Raw genomic sequence first — 22,974 nt, forward strand, 5'->3', positions numbered from 1 at the left:
ACAGAGTGAGACTCCTTCTCAAAATAAAGAAATAAAATAAAACGTAGAAGAATGAGCCCATGAGTGTGAGGCTGTAGTACACTATGATTGCACTTTTGAATAGCCACTGCACTCTGACTAGGCAACATAGCAAGGCCCCAAAGAAGAAGAGAAAGAAGAAGGAGGAGGAGAAGGAGGCTGAGAAGGAGGAAGAGGAGGGAGGAGGAGAAGGAGAGGGAGAAAGAAAAGAAGGAGAAGGAAAAGGAGAAAGAGAAGGAGTGGGGGGAGAAGGGAGGAGGAGGGGGGAGGAGGAGGGAGGAGGAGAGAGGAAGAAGGAGAAGGAGGGAGGAGGAGGGAAGAGGAAGGAGGAGGAGGGAAGAAGAAGGAGGAGGAGGGAGGAGGGAAGAGGGAGGAGGGAGGAGGAGGAGGAAGGAGGAAGAGGAGGAGGAAGAGGAAGCAGCAGCAGCAGCAACAAAGGCCTACATAAACCAAAGCAATCCTTAAAAAGTTAGTCTTAATTTCAAGACTAATGCTAAAGCCACTATAAATCAACATAATATGGCATTGCATATCGATAGAGAAATAGATCAATGGAGTAACAGTCCAGAAGTGGAGATATATATATATATATATATATATATATATATATATATGGCCAACCAAAGTGCCAAAGCAGGCCAAAAAGAAGTGTTTCAATAAGTGGTGCTGGAACAACTAGCTATCTACATGTAAAAAATATTAACCTTGATTCATACCTCAAACCATACACAAAATTTAATTAAAGGTGGATCACAGACCTAAATGTAGAAGTTAAAACTATAAAGCTTCTACAAAAAGAAAATAAAAGAATATCTTATTGACTTTGGAGTAGGTAGGAACTTCAGATAAGAGTAACTATTTTAAAAAGAATAGATGGGCTTTATCAAAATATCCAAGTTCTCCTCATCAAAAGACACCACTAAGAAATGAGACAAGAAGTCACAGACTCGGAGAAAATCACTGCAATATGTTTAACTGACAAAGGACTTGAATATTACAACCTGACAATTAAACACAAATGGTGCCACTGAAAAACAGGCAAATGACTTAACAGGCATTTTACAAAGTAAGACCCACAAATGGTCAATGAGCATATGAAAATGCATTTGACATCATTAATCATTAGGAAAAGAAAAATTAAAACCATAGAGATTCCACTACAAGCCCATTCAAATGTTTCAAATTAACTAGACTAAAAATGTAAACATTCACAAGGATATGGAGCAACTGGAACTCTCACACATGTAAAACGGTCCCTTCAAGAAAAGTTCTACCAGTTTCTCACGAAGTTAAATGTACATCTACCCTTTAATCCAACAATTCTACATCTAGGCATTTACAGAAAAGAAATGAAAACACGTAGTCAAAAATATTTGCACTCAAATAAATGTTCATAGTGTCTTTATGCCTGAGAGCCAGCCCCAAACTGGAAGCAGTCTAATGTCCATCAACAAGAGAATGAGAAAATAATATGATAGCTACACAGTGAAAGACTATTCAGCAATAAAAAGAAACAAACTCTTCATATATGTAGAAACACATATGCATCTTTACAAAAGATGCAAAGGAATAGTGCCACATGAATCTATTAAGTTCTAGAAAAGGCAAAATTAATCCATGGTAGAAGATATCAGAACCGAGGAGGGATGATGACGACTGGGAAGCAATACAGGGTAATGTTTCCTGAGTGATAAAAATGTTCTATCTCTTGATAGGGCTGTTTTTAACACAGGAGGTGTCAAAATTCAAGAACTGTATACATAAGACCTGTGCATTTCATTGAATGTAAATCACACCTCACTTAAAAAGAGGAAAAATTAGGAAATTTTTAAGCATGAACATTGAACAATAAATTAATAAATATATAACATTAATGAGTACCCCATAAATTAGTGTTATTAGAAAACCCCACTATGTTTTCTAAGAATTTATAGTGACCATAATCACAATAATAGCTACAAACTTTCTCAACTTTAAATGTCATCACAACTTTAGGAAATAGGTTATATCTTATTATTTTTTTTTACATTGTAACATCTCTGAAACAGGGACATGTCCTACAATGCTATCAGCCAGGAAATAGTCAGGAAATGGTCAGAACAATCCAGGTTATAATTGGATTGTTTCCCAGCTCTGGCTGACCATCTGCAACCACCTGGTATTTCAATGTGCAAACGATTTTAGGACCATTTGCATCCTGGCTGTTGCCTGAAAATCTTCAGTTGATGTGAATTTGTAAGACTAGAAAAGCACCAGCATTTAAAACTTGAAGAAAAATGTTAGCAGTGTGGCAAACAATACTACAGAAAACAGTTCGTTCTTGGGGGAGAAAAAGTTGTCTCCCAACAACTTCAATGGTTCAGAGGATGATGATGTGTAAAGAAATGAACCTCGACAATGTTGAGACCGAATGTGTTTCAGAAGACTCAGACTGAATAGGAAGATGCCTAGGACAACCTTAACCCATTTGTCCTTTTTAATGAGTGATATGTGATTTTTCAAAAGCCTAACCACATCTGAAAGAGCTTTTTCAGTAAGTACAAGATAGAAATTCTAAACCATAGAAAGCACTGTTACTGTTTAATTGACAATAATTTTTCTTTCTTTGTAATATATAGAACAATGGTGCTTTTTTTTTTTTTAGATGGAGTTTTGCTCTGTCACCAGGTTGGAGTGCAGTGGTACAATCTCAGCTCACTGCAACCTCCACCTCCTGGGTTCAAGTGATTCTCCTGCCTCAGCCTCCCAAGTAATTGGGACTACAGGCACGTGCCACCAGGTCCAGCTAATTTTTTGTATTTTAGTAAGACAGGGTTTCACCATGCTGGCCAGGATGGCTTGATTGCCTGACCTTGTGATCCACCCGCCTCCACCTCCCAAAGTGCTGGGATTACAGATGTGAGCCACTGCGCTGGGCCAGTGCTTTTCATGTTCACTGAAATTCATACTGTTATTGGTTTTCACATTGGGGAAAAGAGAAATGTAAAGAACTAAAATATCTTGCTGAAGATCACAGTGCAGTAAACCATATGGCAAGTTTCTGACTCAAACATCACCCTAGAACCCCTCCTCTTAAACACAAATTATGCTGCTAACTTCTTTTTTTTTTGAGACGGAGTTTCACTCTTGTTACCCAGGCTGGAGTGCAATGGCGCAATCTCGGCTCACCGCAACCTCCACCTCCTGGGTTTAGACAATTCTCCTGGCTCAGCCTCCTGAGTAGCTGGGATTACAGGCACGCACCACTATGCCCAGCTAAATTTTTTGTATTTTTAGTAGAGATGGGGTTTCACCATGTTGACCAGGATGGTCTTGATCTCTTAACCTCGTGATCCACCCGCCTCGGCCTCCCAAAGTGCTGGGATTACAGGCTTGAGCCACCGTGATTTCAGACTGATACAAACGTTGAAAATGTTACAAAATGCTTTCCCTCCTCCTGAAACCTAGCACATATCATCTGTCACCAAAGTCCATAGTTTCCAATGCCATGATTGGATAAACATCTTACTGAGACTCATTTGTTTGTCTGTCACTGTTTTAAGCAACATGGTAAACACAAAAGAGAACAAGTACTGCTCGTGCTCTCCAGGAAGTTACCATACAATAGCAGGAGAAGGTGCCTTCCAAAGAATAAGCAAATACCAGGAGAGGGCAGAGGAGAAGAGAGATTATTCCAGAAGGAGAGACTGAGGTAGATTTCAGGAGGGAAGAATATAAGAGTCCCAAAAGAAGAAATAGGAACTCCAGTTAGAGAACAATAGGCGGGGGTAGGAGGTGAGACTAAACTTCTGAGGAAGTTGCTTCAAAACAGCAGCATCCAAAATGCCAAGCTGATGAGTTGGGCCCATTTAGGAAAAACGCACAAAGTCCACATGAGAGCAGACTGCACTTCTATGTGCTTCAAGCTGTAAACAGAAACAGAACTAAAACATTTCCCGAATTGGTAATTTCCATACTGAACAATGGCCAAGTCAGGGAATCTGAGGATCAAGCCCCCTACCGCATACCACAAAGAACCTCAAGGGACCCCACGTTCTGGGGAGCTTGCATGACTGCTTTGGGGCAGGGTGACCACATGTACAACGCTGTACTGCCAATGTTCCTCTTTAAGCTGTGCTTACAAAGTCCCAACATGTCTTCTGGGCCATTTTTTCAACCAAGACAGTTAATAAAAAGTAAGATGGGCACCAAGTATGCCTCCAGAGACCGCAGGCAGAATATGGCACAGCATGCCATTTCCTCCTGCAAACAGTCAGAAAGAAAAGATCTCTAAAAACATATTGGAAGAGACAACATATACAGAGCAAGTGCCAGTAAAAAAAGTTTGGCTGGAAATACACCGTCTAATCTGTTGCAACCCATTGCAAGCTCTAGAGACCACTGCCCTTGGTAAAACATAGGCGAGGTCGTTAAAGGCTGGGCTCTTTCTTTGATCCTGAGGAATAAGGCTTGGGAAAATGCACAGTGATAAAAAAGTGATCATCTAAAAAAGAGCAGAATGAGTGTGAATTCTCAAAGAGACCATTCATATCAAAACCCAAGCCATGATAAAATGCTAGAATGCCCTTGATTCATATTTTATAAGCATTTTGACCTCAGATCTAAGCCCATGAGGTAGACCTTGCTTGAGGCAGACCTCTCTGACTGCTGAAATCGGTCAGGAGCTTAGTGATGAAAATTTGGAAAGTCAGTGCTGATACCTGAAGAAAGTACCACCAGAGACCTGTGACCTGAATCTTTAGAACTCTAACGGGCCCTTTCTAAATGCCATGGGAGGATGCGGTGGAGAAGAATATGCCACCTATGGCATCCCAGTATACCTATGCCTGCCTGCTCTTCAACAAGGGAATAAAAACTAGGTACTCTCATAGGGTTTTTAAAGCACTTGTCAACGTATTTTATTCTGTAAATAACACAATTTGAATCTCTAGGTGTATGCTGAAGCTAACTTTACTCACTGTGTTCTAACATTACTTATCCTCAGCATCTCTGAATTCAAATAACAGCCAGGAATAGTGACTCCTACCTGTAATCTCAGCACTTTGGGAAGCCAAGATGGGAAGATTATTTGAGGAGTTGGAGACCAACCTGGGTAACACAGCAAGGCCCCCATCTCTACAAAAAAAAAAAAAAAAAAACTAAAAAATTAGCCAGGTATGATGGTATGTACCTGCAGTCCTAGCTACTCGGGAGGCCGAGGTAAGAAGATCACTTGAGCCCAGGAGTTTGAGGTGGCAATCAGTCATGATTACATGACTGAACTCTGGCCTGGGTGACAGAGCAAGACCCCATCCCTTTAAAAAAAAAAAAAAGAAAGAAAGAAACCTACCCTCTGTACTTCATAGTACCTGAGGCATTTTGATTAGTTCTTCCTTCACCTGAGGTCATTATTTGAGAGTCCAGTTTTAGAGATTACAGTGCTCTCATTACATGGATTGTCTCATTTAATCTTCCCAACAATCCAGGAAGGGGAGCCTCCTAATGATTGTCCGTGATTCCCGGTTAAAAAACCCAGACCCAGAGGTGGCCTTGTGAAGGTCACAAAGTTTCAGAGTTCTAAGATCCCATGTGAGGTTGCTGAACCTGAATTTGGTTCTTCTGATCTCATGACAACAAGTGACTTAGTCAATACCTGGGCAGAAGTCATCACTGAAGTGAGAGAGGACATGGGGAGATGAATCCTGTGTCCACGTGGGCCCTCTCGCCTGCCCCATCCTCAGGTGTCTCACCTGGGTTACCCCTCACACACATGGCACTTGCCTGGACCCACAGACAATTCAGTTGGTAACCATCCTCCTAAGATTATCTGCTTTCACCTATCCACATCTGAACTATAATTCTTTAGTGGAAAAAAGAAATAAGGCCAGTGCTGAAAATGATCAAACTCCAGAAATAGTAGAGAGCTGCATAATTTGTCTTGCATGACACCAGATCTTTCAAGGAATTGCAAGCTTAAGTGCACAGTTCAGCAAGATCAAGATCCACCCTTGTTTTTAGAGGCTTCTCTTGGTGAGGTCAAGGATATCTGCTGTAAGCTTGGGCTGGCTGACCGGAAGGCAACGGAGGCAGCCAACAAGCCCCAGTCAACTGCTCCCCTCCCACCCCCCCCTTCTCCCTGGACATCCCTTCAGCTAGAATTTACCATTTTATGTCAGGGTCGTGCATTTCTTCAGGTCCCATGACTTCCTGAGACAGCCAAAAGCATTTCCTGTGAGCAGAGCCCCATTGCTGGCTTTGCACATCGAACATTTCAGACTGCCATATATTTCATAGACTACGAGGGGAAGATAACACTGACACACAGAGCTTTCCAACAGCTTGAGAAAATGTGGTACCTGGTGACAGACTGAATACACAACCGGACAACAGCCAGGCCATATCAAAAGATGGAACTCTGATCCACGATGTGCAGCAGGCTTCCCAGAAAACCAATCCCCCTACCTACAAAAAACAACCCCAGAAGTCGGTCTGCTCTAAGTCAGACCTGCTGGAAGCCAAATTGCTATCTCTAGTAACTATCCAGGAAGCTAAATAATAACTTCTGTAACAATTGGCCCAAAATGTTCAGGACTGGATTAATAACTGATGGCTTCCCTTATTTTTGTCCCTGATCCCAACCAGAGAAAGCCAAATATGCTCCCCTAACCAAACACACAGGATGTTCGCTTCTAGTGAGCCGCCTCCAGCTTCCCTGTATCAATAATCTCCAATCGGGGCACACTGGAAGCCTTCTCCTTTTTCCACTATAAAGCTTTCCCACTCCTCTGCCCACCTTTGAGTCTCTGCTAAATGATGGTGTCTGACTCCCTTGTTGAAGCCAGCTCTGAATAATAGCATTTGCTTATTCTCATTGGCTAGGTCTTCATTTCTTTTCACACTGCATAGGCATCATCTTTGAAAACATTTTTATTGGGTCTCTTGTCTCCCTCCTCCAGCCATTGATCTAAATCATAGACTTTTTCAGAAAGAGGGAAAATAGTAAAGAAAGGAGGCCACTGAGTTGACACTCCTGATCACTGTCTGTACCCTGAATTTTGCTTTTCTGCCATATGTCACGTGGCCTCTCGTGGACCATCATCACTTCTTCTCCTGCTTCCCTGCAGCTGCAGACACAGCAGTGCTCTATAGGTCCAGCCTTGAGCACTCACCCACCGCAGTACAGGGCCAGCCCTGCTGTTCTCAATCAGTGCAGTGACCACTCAGAACACAGTGGCCGTGCCTCTGCGACCTGAACTGCTCTGTCCAGTTCCATACAGTGTTAGCAACCACTTAAGAATTTTTTAATCATTCAATAATTTTCTTGGTATATAATTAAAAAGTTATTTTAATACAATCTATTTTGTTTTAGATTATATCATTATGGGTTATTTGACAAAGTTACCTTTAAATACAATTATAAATAACATTAATAACAAATAAGTAAAGTTCTTAGTTTTCCTTGTTTGACAACTGACATGGTCAATTTAATTTCCCTTAAATTAATTATGCAAGAAAAGGATATTTTCTCAAAAAAAATTTAAACTGATATGTATTTACTGGTCGGGTGCCAAATAGTCATTCAGAAAAAAATGGAAATTTAAATACTTGTTTCTAAATTTAAGGAAAAAAACTACTTTCATTACCTGATGTGTAAAAAATCATCTATTCTGTATTTATCTAGAAAATCTAGTTTATTTTTTAAATGTTCTTATTTTCCCCCAAAATCATCAGTTATGAGGGAAGATTTCAGGCTGCCACTTAAATACAATTGTGTGCAATGGATGCATTTTAAGTATAAATACTTCTTATTCGCTATAAATGAAATGCCAAATTGGATAGAACCACCCTTTTAAAAAAAAATGGCTTTTGGAGTATCAGAAACATCCTCATAGGTTATTTTAAAAATAATTATTTGAGCTGTTTGCTCCTTGGAAACAGATAACAAGAGGGCAGGTGAGTTAAAAAAATATCCAAACTGAGGTGAGACCCAAAGATGGCCAATCTAATAACCAGGCAGAGGTTTGCCCATCCTGGGAAGATTCCATCACCAGCCTCCCTCATTGGCCAGAGGAGCCCACTTGTTGGGCTGCCAACTGGTTCCTATAAATTCTAAGACAATTAGAATCATGGGGTGACTAATGGGAATGACACAGCTGTCCAGGCATTAGAAGAACTCCACACCCAATGGCTCAAGTCAGTGGCAAGAGATAAAAACTTAGCGGCATTTCCCCTCCCTAACAGAATGGGCTCCCTGCTTCCCCATTACTTCCTTTAAACAGACCATTTACACTTTTGCCTGAAAACTTACAGTGACCCAGACCCTATTCCCTATATACACTGCCAGTTGCCATGTGCCTTGTTCCTCTCTCTCTGCATGATGCTTCATTCCTATCTCAAGTAGCCCAGGGACACTGCCCTCCTGACTCTCTGTGCCCTCCCTGCCCAAGATCGGTAAATTACACTCTTTGAATTTGTTTCCAACTATGGTGTATACTGGACTTGCACCTTCCATCTGAAGAACCAGGGGCTGCCCCAGGCCAGGTTTTACCTAGGATGCCCAAGAGAGCACAAGGTTGGGCTCCCAGAGCCAGAGCAATGGGCAGGTGGGCATAAAGTGAACACAGGACAGGCAACAGCCACGAAGGCATATAAACAAGTTTCCTAGGCAAGGGACCCCTGGTCACAGGTCAGACAACTAGGCATTGGGCCATCTACTAGGTAAAAGAAGCATCCTATGAAAGGCACGCAGTCAATACCGTGTCCATCTCCCCTTCATTTCTTCTTAGGGCAGGCTGCTGGCTGCTCCAAGATTGTAACCTCAGTTTAGCTGGAGGCTCTCGGAACAGACAGCTAGATGAAATAAACAAGGAAGCCTCTCAGCCTCAGACACATCTTCTAGGTCAAGGAGAAGGCCAGGGCAGAGTAAAATCAGAGAGGTGCCACAAGATGTGCTTCCAGGCCAAGGCCAGCTTGCAGTCGCAGCTACTCACCCACGGAATAGCTGGGCCTGGAGCTTCACATGGGTGTGCAAAGATGTGACTTGAGAGTCCATCTGCCAGAAATGAACAGGGCAGGCAGCTCTCCTCTCACTGGTACAGTGGTTCTAGCCCTTGCAGAACATTAAAACCACCTGGAAGCTATTTTTGAAGGTTCCCATATCCAAGAACAATCCCTAGAGATTCTGACCAAAGGAATTTGATGCTGCCTGGGTACCAGTATTTCTAAATTTCCCCAGATGATCCTAACACACAGTCTAAGTGAAAAACACAAGTTTGAAGGCTATGTGAATTTAGAGCTTCTCTGAAACATACAGGGAATAATAACGGGGGCATGCCTTGGAAGTCTTTCTGTCAGGAATGGAAAGAAAAATGTATAAAGATGGCCAACATCCACACTACCATTTTAAAATGATGCCAGCAAGCATATTATTAAAGGCAGGGTTGCCTCTGGCATCTGGAAGCAGCTTGGGTGCCCTGGATATAATTCTCTTTTAAAAGTTTTTTCACAGCTTTATAGACTACTTAAGACTGGTCTTCATCTTGTGCCAAAATAGCAGGGCTGTGTTTGTTTAGCTTCAAGATTTTCAGGTTCGATTGATTTAAAAAGGTGAGTGAGAAGCCTGCCAACACACAATGAGGCTGTCACCCAGGAGGCGGCTGCTGCTGCTGGCATCTGACATCCAGAAGCTGGAACATCCACCAGCTCCAATCACCTGACAGAGGATGGATCCGATGAGAAGGACCGGGGCTTAAAACCAGACGTACCCACTGGAGTCAGGGCAGGTAACGAAAACACTGACAAGTGAAGGAGGTACGAGAACAACAGATTCTAGGGATCAGCACCCAATCAATGAGGGTACATTTTTTTGAAAAACAAATACTTCTACTGACTGTTTTTTGAGTGTCCAGGCATTAAAGTGGAAGAAAAAAATTGCAGGTGGCTCAACAGATGGACCAGATCAATAATGAGGGGGTAATTCAAGCAGGACAAGGCTGGAGCTGGAAGTGCCTGCAGGATGCCAGTATCAGAGCAGCCAGGCATCAGAGAGCCAGCCTTGTCCACTAGCCGGGCTTCAGGGGCTGAGCCTTTGTCCCAGGGCAAGGGAATGACCAGAGCACGGCTGACCCCATTCCAGATGAGGACTGCGATACTAGTCAGGTCAAAGAGCACCGATAGAGGTGGGGCCCAATACAGGACTGTGTCTCAGAACGGTGCAGACCCAGAGTCCAACAGGCAGGAAGGATGCTTGTTGCTAAGTCTTAGACATGGGTACTGGAAGATGGTTGAGGGGCCCCAACAGTGGGAAGGCAGGCATGGCATGCAGATGGTGGAAGCAGACTCAAGACACCAACTCTCATGGCTACAGGTCCATGGTTTGGAAAGTCCCAGCACCATTCTAGAGGAGACAGACCCAGGCTTCTGATGGGAATGGGTAGTAGCCACAGAGCACAAGGAAGCCGTACCCACCACACACTTGCTGTAGTGCCACACTCTCAGCCCTAGAGGGCACCGACGCTTTCCCTTTGATCTCCCCCAGGGCCAAAGACATGAAGTCCTGGATAGAGGGCGAGAGCTTTCAGCGAGAGCAGCACAGAGGTTAAGGAGCTATTCTTTTTTGAGACCTTTGCTCTTACTTCCTTTCCAGGCAGCCAGTTCAACAAGGTGGGTCTGGGGCTGCCTCCTAGGAGAAGAACCTTTTCACCCTTGAACCCAGCAGGACCTCGGTTTGGCCCAGGGAAAACCTCCTGCAGTGGGCAGTTAGGTCTGACCTACTCTGGGCCTCAGGAAGACTATCCTCTCCTTGGCTTCTCTTTCTGCACTGGATCCAGCCAAGACACCGACCAGACCTCCAGGGCTCAGGTTAATAATATGTGGCCCAGCTCTGGGAGAGAACCCAGCAGGTCTCCCCGGCTTTTGAACTCAGAGCTGAAAACCAAACACAAAACTGAGTCCTCCCCATTGACAAGTGGCCTGGCCTAGTTGACCAGGCAGGAGACTACACAGGCACCGAGGCCAAAGCTGCCTTGTAATAAAAGGTATGGATGCCACCACTGCCCTTTTACTATAGGTACACTGGCCAGGTGTTGCATTGAACTTAGCACAGAAAGTCAACACCAGAACAAAAGTATGCCAAACTGCAGGGTTTATTGCCGGCGACCACAGAGGACTCACATCTCTCCAACCCGTGGCCCCGAAAAGAGAGAGACAAGACCTTTTTATACCCACAAAACCACTTTGGGAGTGGGGGTGGAGATGGGAATGAAAGCTGTCAATCACCTCCCAGGTTAAGACGAGGGTGAGGGGCTTCAGAAATTCTGAGGGCCAGTGGATTCAAATCACCTTCTGGGCGGAGAGGAGGGTGAGGGGGTTCCGGACCTTTCGAGGGCCAGGGGACTATTTGACATTCTGATTGTTATTTAAGGGTTCACATATGCTAAGATTAGCATTCATTTACACATCGTCTGGGTAGGGGTGGGATCCATAGATTTTCAGTTGCTTGGCGCCAGGATGGAATGATCTGGGGGTGCTTACTCTGGGAAACAAAGGCCAGCAATTCTGGCAGATAAGAGAAGGTATGCAGCTTTACCTCTCTTTGCATCCTGCAAATGATCTAGCAATTTACAGAAACCAAGGTTAGCAGTCCTTGAGGAGAATGGAAACATTTTTGTCTTTTATAAGATGGCAGTATACAGGTTCCAACTTAAGTTAGCTATATCACACAGGAACTTGTGGCACTGAGTGACAGTGAGTCAGTCACCTCCTGGCTGAGTCTTCCCAACTCAGATGCATGGCTAACAATCACTAGCTAAGCACGTATTACTCTGTGGAAAGGGACATCACATATATTTATTATCTCATGTATTAATATACTGATGTACCACAGTATTCTAATTCACTACCTTACAATGACCTCATATGATAGGCAATATTATGATTAGCTCCATTTTATAGGTGAGGAAACAAGACCTGAGAAGCTTAAATAACTTGCCCAAGATCATTTAGCCAAGTCATGATAAAGCTGCACTTGAACACACACTTCTCAGATTCCAAAGCCCAAGTTTCTCTCTACTCACTGTATAGCCCCTATACTCAAAACCCTAGAATTGTCTGCCCTAGTGAGTGTCTTAATCTAAGTCAGTACGCATAGAGCTCAGGGCTGTACCTTCCTTCTCTAGTGATACGGTTTGGATCTGTGTCCCCATCAAATCTCATGTTGAAATGTAATCCTCAGTGCTGGAGGTGGGGCCCGGTAGAAGGTGGTTGGATCATGGGGGTGGCTTCTCACTAATGATTTAACACCATCCCTCCCAGTGCTGTTGTTGTGACAGTGAGTCATCACAAGTTCTGGTTACTGAAAAGTGTGTGGCACCCCCTTCCTGCTCTGGCCATGTGAAGTACTGGCCTCCCCTTCCCCTTCTGCCATGATTGTAAGTTTCCTGCAGCCTCTCCAGAAGCCGAACAGATGCCGCCATGCTTCCTGTGCAATCTGCAGAATCATGAGCCAATTAAACCTCCTTTCTTTATATAGACTACCCAGTCTCAGGTATTTCTTTATAGCACTGTAAGAACCGACTGATGCATCTAGGAAGGACAGTAACAACAGAATCAATCCACTTTTGCTATCTGCTTTAAACCAAACTCTTCTCTGCTGAACAGGAAAACTGAAGCAGAAACAGAGAATGGAAAGATAAGAGACGACTAAAACACAGTCGAGGTGTGTGCAGGTCAGTGAAACAGTAGAGAAATGATGGGCTTTCTAAGTTACTTTTCTTAATGTATATTACACCACACTCAATTGGGTATATTAGTATCATCAGGGCTCTTCCAAAAATCAATAATTACCTATCTGTGGTAGATTTCCTATACGAGCCTTCTTTTCCTCTTTTTTTCATTTCTAAAATCCTAGTTAATTCCATGACTCCCAGTCCCGAGGTGTTATCACATCCATCCCTCTGTGTACAACATGGCCAGCTTACACTTCCTAAAGTCTGGTTTTAGTCATGTTACTACTCCTCTAAAACATTGTAATGGCTCCCTATTGCTTTTATCCTTAGCTTACAATTCAGAGCTCTGTGTATCCTGGTCCTAACCAACTTTGAAGACCCAAGATGTTAAACCTGGGTCAATCTAGGCCCCTCTTCCTCCTGAAGAAACAGTTGTGCTTTTCCTTCACATTCAGCCCAGGCATGTCTAGTTCCACTCCACTGTGGCCAATGGCAGAACACAGCTATGGCAAAAGAAGAGACACTGAGCTGGGAGCTCATGCATATAATCCCAGTGACTCCAGAGGCTAAGGTGGAAGGATGGCTTGGGCCCAGGAATTCAAGGCTGCAGTGAGCTATGATGTCGCCTCTGCACTCCAGGCTGGGTGGAGTGAGACCTTGTCTCAAAAAGAAAAAAAAAAAGGAGGGAGGGTCTTGTTCTGTTCTTAACTGCATCCTCAGTACCTAGAACTAGACCTGTCACTTTGTAGATGCTGAATGATATTTTTCTGTTGAGTAAAGAAATGGAACAGGCCATTTCCTCTAACTGAAAAGTTCTCTGTCCAGGTCTTTAGTTCTCAAAATCTTTCTGTCTCAGTAGGTGCTGTGGCACTTCTTAGAGCATGGCACTGAAACTTTTTGACACACCACTCATTGAGACTTGTCATAATGACCCTTCCCCTTCAATCAGGGCACCAGGATTGCTGGACCGATAAAACACAGTAGAAGTAACACTGTAATAGTTATAAAAATATGCCCACCAAATTCTTTAATACTCCTCCCTTGGGGTAAAACCTGTTTCCTTCCCCTTGCCTGTGGGCTGAACTTAGTAACTTGCTTCTAGTCGCTAAATGGAAGTGATGTTGTGTGACTTTGGAGGCTAAGTCCTAACAAGGCACTGTGGCTTCTGTCGTATTTGCTCTAGCTCCCTGAGATCACTGGCTCTGAGGAAATCAGCTGCTATATTGTGAGAGGTCCTATGGCACAGCTCATGTGGCAAGGAACTGAAGCCGTCTGTTAACAACACATGCATGAGCTTGGAAGCAGATCTTTCAGCCCCAGCCAAGCCTTTAGATGACTGCATCTCCAAAGTGTGTCTTAACAGCAAACTTATGAGACCATGAGTCAGAGCCACCCAGCTAAGTCACTCTGGACCCCTGTCTCTATGGCAGATAAAGGTTTTTTGTTTCAAGCTATGAAGTTTGGGGAGCCACTTACTACACATTAATAGAGATGCATGCCGGTTTCTAAATTCAGACCTTAAGAAATAAGAAATTTCTGTTTCCTTCCTCTTGGGACACTCGCTCTTGGAACCCAGCAGCCATGTTGTAAGGAAGCCAAGTTGCCTACAGAGAGGCCCACATAGAGAGCACTCAACAGCCAGACCATATGTATGCACCATCTTGGATGTGGATTCTCCCACCCCAGTTGAGCCACCCCAGCTGTCCCTGCCAAGCCCTGCCCATATTGTATTTTCAAGGGCAAAATTAATAACTGGTAATATTTTAAGTCACTACATCTTGAGGTGGTTTATTATGCAGCAATAGAAAATGCAAACAGATTTTAGCATCTGGATATGGGGTCCTGTTGTAACAAAACCCTAAAATATGAGGCATTGGTTTGGGACTTGGCTGTAGGCAGAAGCCTCATCCGCCTCAGTGAAGCCTAAAAAAAGTAAGAAAAATATATCAGAAGCTAGAAAAAAAGAGATCCTTGTAGTGGTAAAAAGTCACTTAGTTATCAACTGAGGCGATATCAAAAAGGATCCCTCAGAGTAGTACTTAGATATCCATGGAGATTTCCAAGCAGAATACGGAGAGGCCCACTGACTTCTTGTCACTCCCTGTGATGAAATGAAAGATAAGGGAGATGAATTAAAGAACAAATTGCTAAATGTAAAGGAGGTATAGATCTGGCCAGGTTTGAAAATGAAAACTAATTTCTTATTCCTGCTCTCTGTAAATGGCAAATAATTCTCAAATTAAGAAAGGGCCTCAGGTCATAGATCAAATTCAGGATGGATGTATGAGTCCTTTCTCACACTGCAGAGATTGGCTAATTTATAAACAAAACAGGTTTAGTTGACTCACAGTTCCACATGGCTAGGGAGGCCTCAGGAAACTTACAATCATGATGGAAGGCAAGGGGAAAGCAAGGCACCTTCTTCACAAGGTGGCAGGAAGAATGAATGCAGAAAGAACTACCAAACCCTTGTTAAACCATCAGCTCTCATGAGAACCCACCATCATGCGAACAGAATGGGGGAATCCACTCTCATGATCCAGTCATCTCCCACCAGGTGCTTCCCTTGAACATGGGGATTACAATTTCAGGTGAGATTTGGGTGAAGACACAGACCCAAACCATATCAACTGGTCTATAAATCTAAGAGAGCAAATCATAGACACCTGAAGACAGACAAAAGACCCCCTAAGAATCTTAAGGACCTCCCGTAGAATCCTCTCCATTCAATAGGGCTGTTAAGACTCTTACCTAAGGCCGGGTGAGGTGGCTCAAGGCTATAATCCCAGCACTTTGGGAGGCCAAAGCAGGTGGATCAGGAGGTCAAGAGATCGAGACCATCCTGGTAAACAAGGTGAAACCCCGTCTCTACTAAAAATACAAAAATTAGCTGGGCGTGGTGGCGCGTACCTGTAGTCCCAGCTACTCAGGAAGCTGAAGCAGGAGAATTGCCTGAACCCAGGAGGCAGAGGCTGCAGTGAGCCGAGATCACGCCATTGCACTCCAGCCTGGGTAACAAGAGCGAAACTTCGTCTCAAAAAAAAAGAAAAAAGACTCTTACCTAATGGAGTGAGGGTTTGCCCATTCTGAAGATATTGAAATAGGAGGAAACAGAAACAGCATTACATGCAGAAGTTGCAAAAAACTGTTGACCACCTTATCACTAGTATCACCCATGGGGACAGCCACTGACTGAAAGGCCCGTCCACCAAAGAGCATACACAGTAATCAGAAAATGGTCAAGTCAAAAGGTCAGTTACCAGGAGGATTAATTCAGGTCATCCTTCAGCAGATCAAACTTCACCAATTTTCTCAGCTGACCAAAGAGCTAAAACGGGAAATCCACCCCATATGCAGTATACCATCTTAGGAAGTTTCCCTGGAGTCTGAAGAGAGATTGTTCACATTGGAGTGAGGCTCTCTCTGCCTAAATTATACATTTCTTCCCTTGGGCTTAATACAGACTCATCCACCTGTATTCCTGGGAAAGATATATTGATTAAGAAAGGCAAAAACCCTCACTCAGAAGCAAGACTGTATTCAATCTTCTTTTTTTTTTCTCTTAGCAAATGGGCCCATAATTTCAAGTAAATGGCATGTGAAGCTGCTAAGAGCCAAGCCCCACATGCGCACTGCCATGTTCTACTGGTTGTAAATAATACGCATGACTGCACCACGGACCAAATTGCTCGTTAGCTGCCAACATTAGTTGTTTAATGATCTGAGGAGTAGAAGCTGCCAATTACTATATTCCTTCTTAAAATACCATTTAAAACCCATACATGTAATTATTATACCTTTTCGTTAAATTTTTATGATTCCTCTGAAACTGATGAGCTGTGGGTTCATTCAACCTACATAAAACTCAGAGAACTCTTTGAAGCTGTCATTACGTAACTGGGTTAAAAATCCATATATAACACACCGAGAGGGGGCCTGGACTTTAGCTCCAGATCTGCCACTGCTTAGCTAACTGAGTGACCGTAACCAAAGGACACATCCTGTGGCCTCAACCTCCCCACCTATTCATTGGGATCACGGTCCCTCTCCCGCCTACCTAAAATAAAATAACAAATACAGAAGAATGTTTGAAAGCACTATCAAATGATAGGGTAAGATACTGCTTTCAGAGACTCTTGTTTTCAAGCTACTAATTAATGGAAAAATCGATTCCTTAATAACTGCCAGAGCAAGAGGGAACATAATCCTTTGAGGATTCTCCAAGTCTCTACAACTAAATTTTTCAACCAAGAACATCAATTTTTCTCATGCTACCATCTTTCCCACTATAGGAAGGGTCTGATCACACCTAATAATCCTCATTCAGCATTTACAGATACACAATGCTATATACACATCTGCTAGAACCATATGGCACACAGAGTACGTTTCATCTCTAAACTCTTCAAGAAACAGGAAGTAGAAGTCTCAAACATGGTACTCACATCAACGACTTGTGCTATATCATGTGTGCATTAGTGAAGCTCCCCAGCAAATCTTTCAGATGTCTGAGAATAACATGATAACAGTGGAATGTTCATCCAGGACAAAGCGCGACGTGCTGGCTGGCCATCATTATTTTAGCTGGACAGCCTCAGTGTCTCCTACACTGCCAGTTACCTGATATGGCGTGCATTTTGGCTTCAAGCAAGGCTGGTAGTTGCGTTTCAATATCGTTAACTTTCCTTCTCAGGGTGCTGCAGAATTTCTCACTCATACACACCTAGGGGGAGAGAAATGGCCAGGAATCATTATTTATTCAGCTAAAAATCAGAAGGCAGTACAAGAGCCAGGTCAGAGATTTCTGGGTTTATAAGTACTTAAGAGAGGTGATGAAGAGTGATTGAAGGGTAATGCTCAAAAAGCAAGAAATAGAAAAAGAAAAACAAAGAAGAGAGGGACGGAGGAAGGGAGGGAGGGAAGAAGGAAGGAAGGGAGGAAGGGAGGAAGGGAGGGAGGGATGAGGGAAGAAGGGAGGAAGGGAGGGAGGGAAGGAGGAAGGCAGGAGGGAGGGAGGAAAAAAAAAAGAAAGGGAGGGAGGATGGGAAAAGGAAAGAAGGGAGGGAGGGAAGAAGGGAGAAGGAAGAGAGAAAAGGGAAGGAAGGAAGGAGGAGGGAAGGAAAGAAGGGAGAGAAGGAGGGAGGGAGAAAAAAGAAAGCAGGAAGAGAAGAAGGGAGAAGGAAGAAAGAGAGAAAAGGGAAAGAAGGAAGGGAGGGAGGGAAAGGAGGGAAGAAGAGAGGAAGGGAAGAAGGAAGGGAGGAGAGAATGGAGGAAAAAGAACAAAAATAAAGTGAGCAATGGTGTATTCCAACCATATGCCCATTGCCCCATACCCAATTACAAAACTGATGTGAGTTAACCCAATAGAGAGCAACCACAGGCTGAAATAACTGCACCACTCTGCCTCCTGCCTTCTGCAGCCTTTGCGGAATCCTCCCACCTGCAGCACTTTTGTAGTCCCAGGTGGTTTTGCTCACTCATGCCTTTTGGGGCTCTCTGCTCAGTCGCTGACTGGGAGGAAAGGCCTTGCTAATGACCCACCCAAAATAGCAGCCTCCCTTGGTCCTCCCTCCCCTTGATATTTTTCCACAGCTTCCTCTCACATGACACACCATGTGCTTCTAGTCCTTTGTTTCCATATTGTCTCTCTGCTGGGATGTGAGCTCCATGTGAACGGGGACTTTGCTCTGTGCCTGGCACACAGTATGCAGTGAATGAAGATATGGTCATTGAGATGAAGGTGAGAGCTGCAAGTTTGGTTTAATTACTAGTATTAGTGGACAGTGTTTAGAGAAACTTTGAAGGCAGACAGATACTTGCTGGCAAGTCAGATTTGACAAATAGACAAGTTACTCTCAGTGAGGTTTGAGAGTTTTATCAAGTATTTTCCCATGACACTCCAAATACATCCTACATTATTTTTCCATTGGTTCTTCAAAAATAGCAAAAAAAAAAAAAAAACACCGTAATTTCTTTTTCCAAATGTCTTTAGGTTATCTTTTATTTTGTAGGAGGCTAAAACATCACATTAGCCTCGTTTTGAAGGCTAAAACCTCATATGACAACATTATCTAGACTCAGATTAATGAGCTACCTAGAAAAATTGAATTTCCCATAAGAATCTAGAGTTTGTTGGACACCACCAACCTTAAATGTTTCCTTATATCAGTCTGCTGAATTGAGATTATTTTTAGAGTTAAAGCAGACCTCACCCATCCTGCCTAAAATACTCCACTATTTCTCTCATGGATTTCCATATGTTCTATTCAGTGGCTGTAAGTTTCCAATATCTTTTTTATAAAAATCATCCTCTGGATGAAGACGACAGTTTGGTAGCCTCTAAACCAAAGCCTGCCCTGGTGGTGCTGGGCAGCCACATGTCCAAAGTAATTAATTCCACGACCCTTTCAGCAGTCTTGAGACTTTTCAGGATAACAGAACCAGAGTTAAAAGGAAGATTTCCTTTCCCCAGCACGAAGTCTTGGGTTGGCTCAAACCCAGAAGATTGGCACATCCCATCCTATCCCTTTAAAAATGTCATCTGAGGTCTGAGGGCATTTCCATTAACTCTGTAACACCAGCCATAATACTTATGTCTCAGTCAATCTATGTCCAATATTTCTGATTTTAGTGAACAGTATCTGTTCATCATAATTGGGTCAGTTTCTCCTTTGTTGAGCAAATCTATCCCTCAAGCTGTCATTATTAATACAAAACAACCTTTCTGAATTTTCTTATTAAATTGCAGTGTTCATTCTTTCGGGCTCTGCTGGATGTAATCTAATATCTACCAATCTCCAGATATTCCATTTATTTCCAACTGTTTCTTCTATCTCATTTATCCCTTAATTACCTTTGGTTTGGGTAACCCATAAGAGTTGAAGAAATATAATGAGTGCAAGGAAGGTTTCATTTCTTTCAGGGACAGGAATCTAAAGAATATCAGGGGTGTGTGTGTGTGTGTGTGTGTATGTAAAACACACTAGAGAAAGAAAGCTATGTCAAGCTGAGACTTTACCCCATGGTCACTGGTCAATCTAGTTTAAAGTAAAGGGAAAGGTGTTTTGTGTGACTGGATAGTTTTGTTTTAATTCTCTGTGGACTAATACAGCCCCCTACCCACAACACACACACATACACACACACACACACACACACTCATGACTGTGCACACATACCTGTCCACCTAACCACACAAACATACACATCCCCAGAAAAATCTGTGGATCCTTTTTATTTATAAATAAAATTAGATTCCAAGGAACTCATTATCAAATAGGGCTTTTATACTTACGTTTTAAAATCAAAGTCATGAGTTCCCTAATTTTATGGAAAAGTAAAGTAATTATGAAGTTTTATAAATGTAGTAGAGAAGGTATGTGCAATGCTCAGGAATGTTTTTATCCCCCCAGAATCATACGTTGAAATTCTAACTCCCAAGGTGATGGAATTAGGAGGTGGGGGATTTGGGAGGTGATCAGGTCATGAAAAGAGTCCCCATTAAGGGGATTAGTACCCTTATAAAGAAGCTCCAGAGGCCAGGTGCAGTGACTTACACCTATAATTCCAGCACTTTGGGAAGCTGAAGCAGGTGGATCACAAGGTCAAGAGATCGAGACCATCCTGTTCAACATGGTGAAACCCTGACTCTACTAAAAATATAAAAATTAGCTGGGCGTGGTTGTGCATGCCTGTAGTCTCAGCTACTCTGGAGGCTGAGGCAAGAGAATCACTTGAACCTGGGAGGCAGAGATTGCAGTGAGCCGATATAGCGCCACTGCACTCCAGCCTGGTGACAGAGTGAAACTCCATCTCAAAAATAAAAAGAAGCCCTAGAAACCCCACTTTGCCCTCTTCTTCCATCCCGAAATACAAGAAGTCAATGGTCTACAGCCTGGAAGAGGGCCTCTCACCAGAACTTAGCCATGCTCGTACCCTAATATCAGACTTCCAGACTTCAAAGTGATGAGAATTAAATTTCTGTTGTTTATAAGCTGCCCCATCTATGGTACTTGGTTATAGCAACTCAAATAGAGTAAGACTGTATTTACATAACAAAGCAAACCATTTTTGATATTTGGGAAAATCTAAGATCTTTAACATTAGTTGGAAATTATCAACAAATCCTCATGTTGGATGCATATCAGTATATGTGTGTATCCACAATATACAGTGTCATAAACACACACATCTAAGCACCATCTCATTATATAATAGGCACATCTGTATCCTCAATGTTCGTGTACAGATGAATTCATATTACACATATAGTATGTTCTGAAGATAATCAATAAACTCAGACCCAAGACAGCCTTCCCACCTTTTAATTCTTCATAGAAATCAGAAGCACCTGATAAACAGTAGAAAATGTAGGAGCGGCCTCGTGCGGTGGCCCATGACTGCAATCCCAATTTTGACACTGAGACAGGAGGATCGCTTGAGCTCAGAAGTTCAAGACCAGCCTGGGCAACAAAGCAAGGCCTGGTCTCTACTAAAAATCAAAAAAAGTTTAGCTGGGCATGGTAACATATGTCTGTAGTCCCAGCTATTTGGGAGGCTGAGGCAGGAGGATTACCTGAGCCCAGGAGATCAAGGGTGCAATCAGCTGTGATTGTGCCATTACACTCCAACCTGAGTGACAGAGCCTTTGGGTGAGCAGAGCAGAATTCAAGAATCTCTGGGTCCCTGGCTCCAATGGTGTCTTATGGGTACCATTTGTTCCTAACAGAAAGCTCTCTTTGTATGCAAGTTATAATTATTCATCAAACCTGTGGCTCTGTGAGTTTTAGCAAAATCACTGGGTGTTGTTTTGAGAAATAAATTAGATACGGAAATGGAGAAAATGCACAGAGTAACTCTAGACGTTTTTGCCAACAACATATCCCTGATTTCAGCTTGGATGCGGTGATCTCTTGGCATGTTTCCTGATCTAGGGTCCAAGACTTTCTTTCCCTGGGCACAGAGACTGGAAGAGAGTCCTTCCAGGCCAGCAGGCTCTCAGCTGTGTTGCTCTCTGCTCAGCGAGGTGTCCTTTTTACATTTTGACCATCGTACAACATCCCTACTGCAAATATTGAATGATTCATACCCATTCTCTGCTACAACATTTAGTCATAATTCACAGAGAAACTGATCCTGTTTCTCAGTCTGCCAGTAACTCAGCCACGTATAAATATATAGGGAAGGGCTTTTGTTTTGTAAACTGTGGTTATCCTAACTAATTGAGGACATTGACGATTTAATTTAATTAACTGTGCTCTCAGGGAATAATGAAGAAGAATTCTGTCTGTACAATGTCTTGCTATGGCAATATAAATGATGGATAAGGTAGGCAAAATGCTTGTTAAGCCAACTGAAAAGCTTTAAGGAACAACAACAAAAAAAACAGTCACCGACTATTTCATTTCTTAGGAAACTAGACATTGCCCTCCTGGGAAGAAAAGTAATTCATTTCTCAAATTACTACCATCTTGATAGCACTTTTTTTCCCACATTGGAAAGCAATGGTGCAATCTTGGCTCACTGCAATTACCACCACCCAGGTTAAAGCGATTCTCCCACCTCAACCTCCCAAGTAGCTGGGATTACAGGCACCTGCCACCACACCCAGCTAATTTTTGTATTTTTAGGAGAGACAGGGTTTCATCAGGTTGGTGAGACTGTTCTCAAACTCCTGACCTCAGGTCATCTGCCCCCTTCGGCCTCCCAAAGTGCTGGGACTACAGGCAAGCGCCACCTCACCCAGCCCTGAATGCATTTTTAAGCAATGACTCAATATGCATAGTGGCAGTCCTTTTCCAGTCCCTAAATTGACAGCTCCTTTTGCAGCAAAGGCCAACCCAGTCCATTTCTGGGGTGTCCACAAGTCGAGACCTCCACTATGACAGCAGCACTCTCTCCTGGCTCTTCTAACTCATCATCAGGCCTGCAAAATCTACAAGCTAGGTATCCTGTGATCTAGTGGTAAAATCAAGTCAAAGGAAAACTTCATAGGCTTCTTTGGAAAATGGGTGTATAAAGGTACTTACCTTGGTAGTGATTTCTTGAAGTGACAAGTTGAGGGATTTTATTCTTTCCTGGAGGCTGAAAGAATTAAAAAGAGAAGATTGGTCTTCTTGGTAACCACAGTTCAATACCACTACAGTTAAGAACACTGCAGAGAGTGACCCTTCCACTGGTCTGATGGCTGAAGAAGCACAGGAGGAAACATGATGCCAAGTTGGTTCCATTTGGCTATGGAATATATATGGTG

General features: G+C 43.1%; 1 protein-coding gene across 20 annotated transcripts in view; it reads right to left on the bottom strand.

The window, feature by feature from the left end:
• The window catches only part of DISC1 (DISC1 scaffold protein), a 371,616-nt gene that overhangs the window by 196,312 nt on the left and 152,330 nt on the right, over positions 1-22,974 (bottom strand). For all 20 annotated transcript variants that reach the window (XR_013530016.1, XR_013530020.1, XR_013530019.1 and 17 more), the window contains 2 exons: positions 22,751-22,805; positions 17,343-17,445 (listed from right to left, as the gene is read on the bottom strand). Coding sequence is in view for 12 of the 20 variants with exons in the window: in XM_054248129.2 (XP_054104104.1) it covers positions 17,343-17,445; positions 22,751-22,805 (158 nt within the window). In the remaining 8 variants the exon portion in view is untranslated. The remainder of the gene's footprint in view (positions 1-17,342; positions 17,446-22,750; positions 22,806-22,974) is intronic.

Source organism: Callithrix jacchus, chromosome 19 (assembly GCF_049354715.1).
Source record: "Callithrix jacchus isolate 240 chromosome 19, calJac240_pri, whole genome shotgun sequence".
Lineage (NCBI taxonomy): Eukaryota > Metazoa > Chordata > Mammalia > Primates > Cebidae > Callithrix > Callithrix jacchus.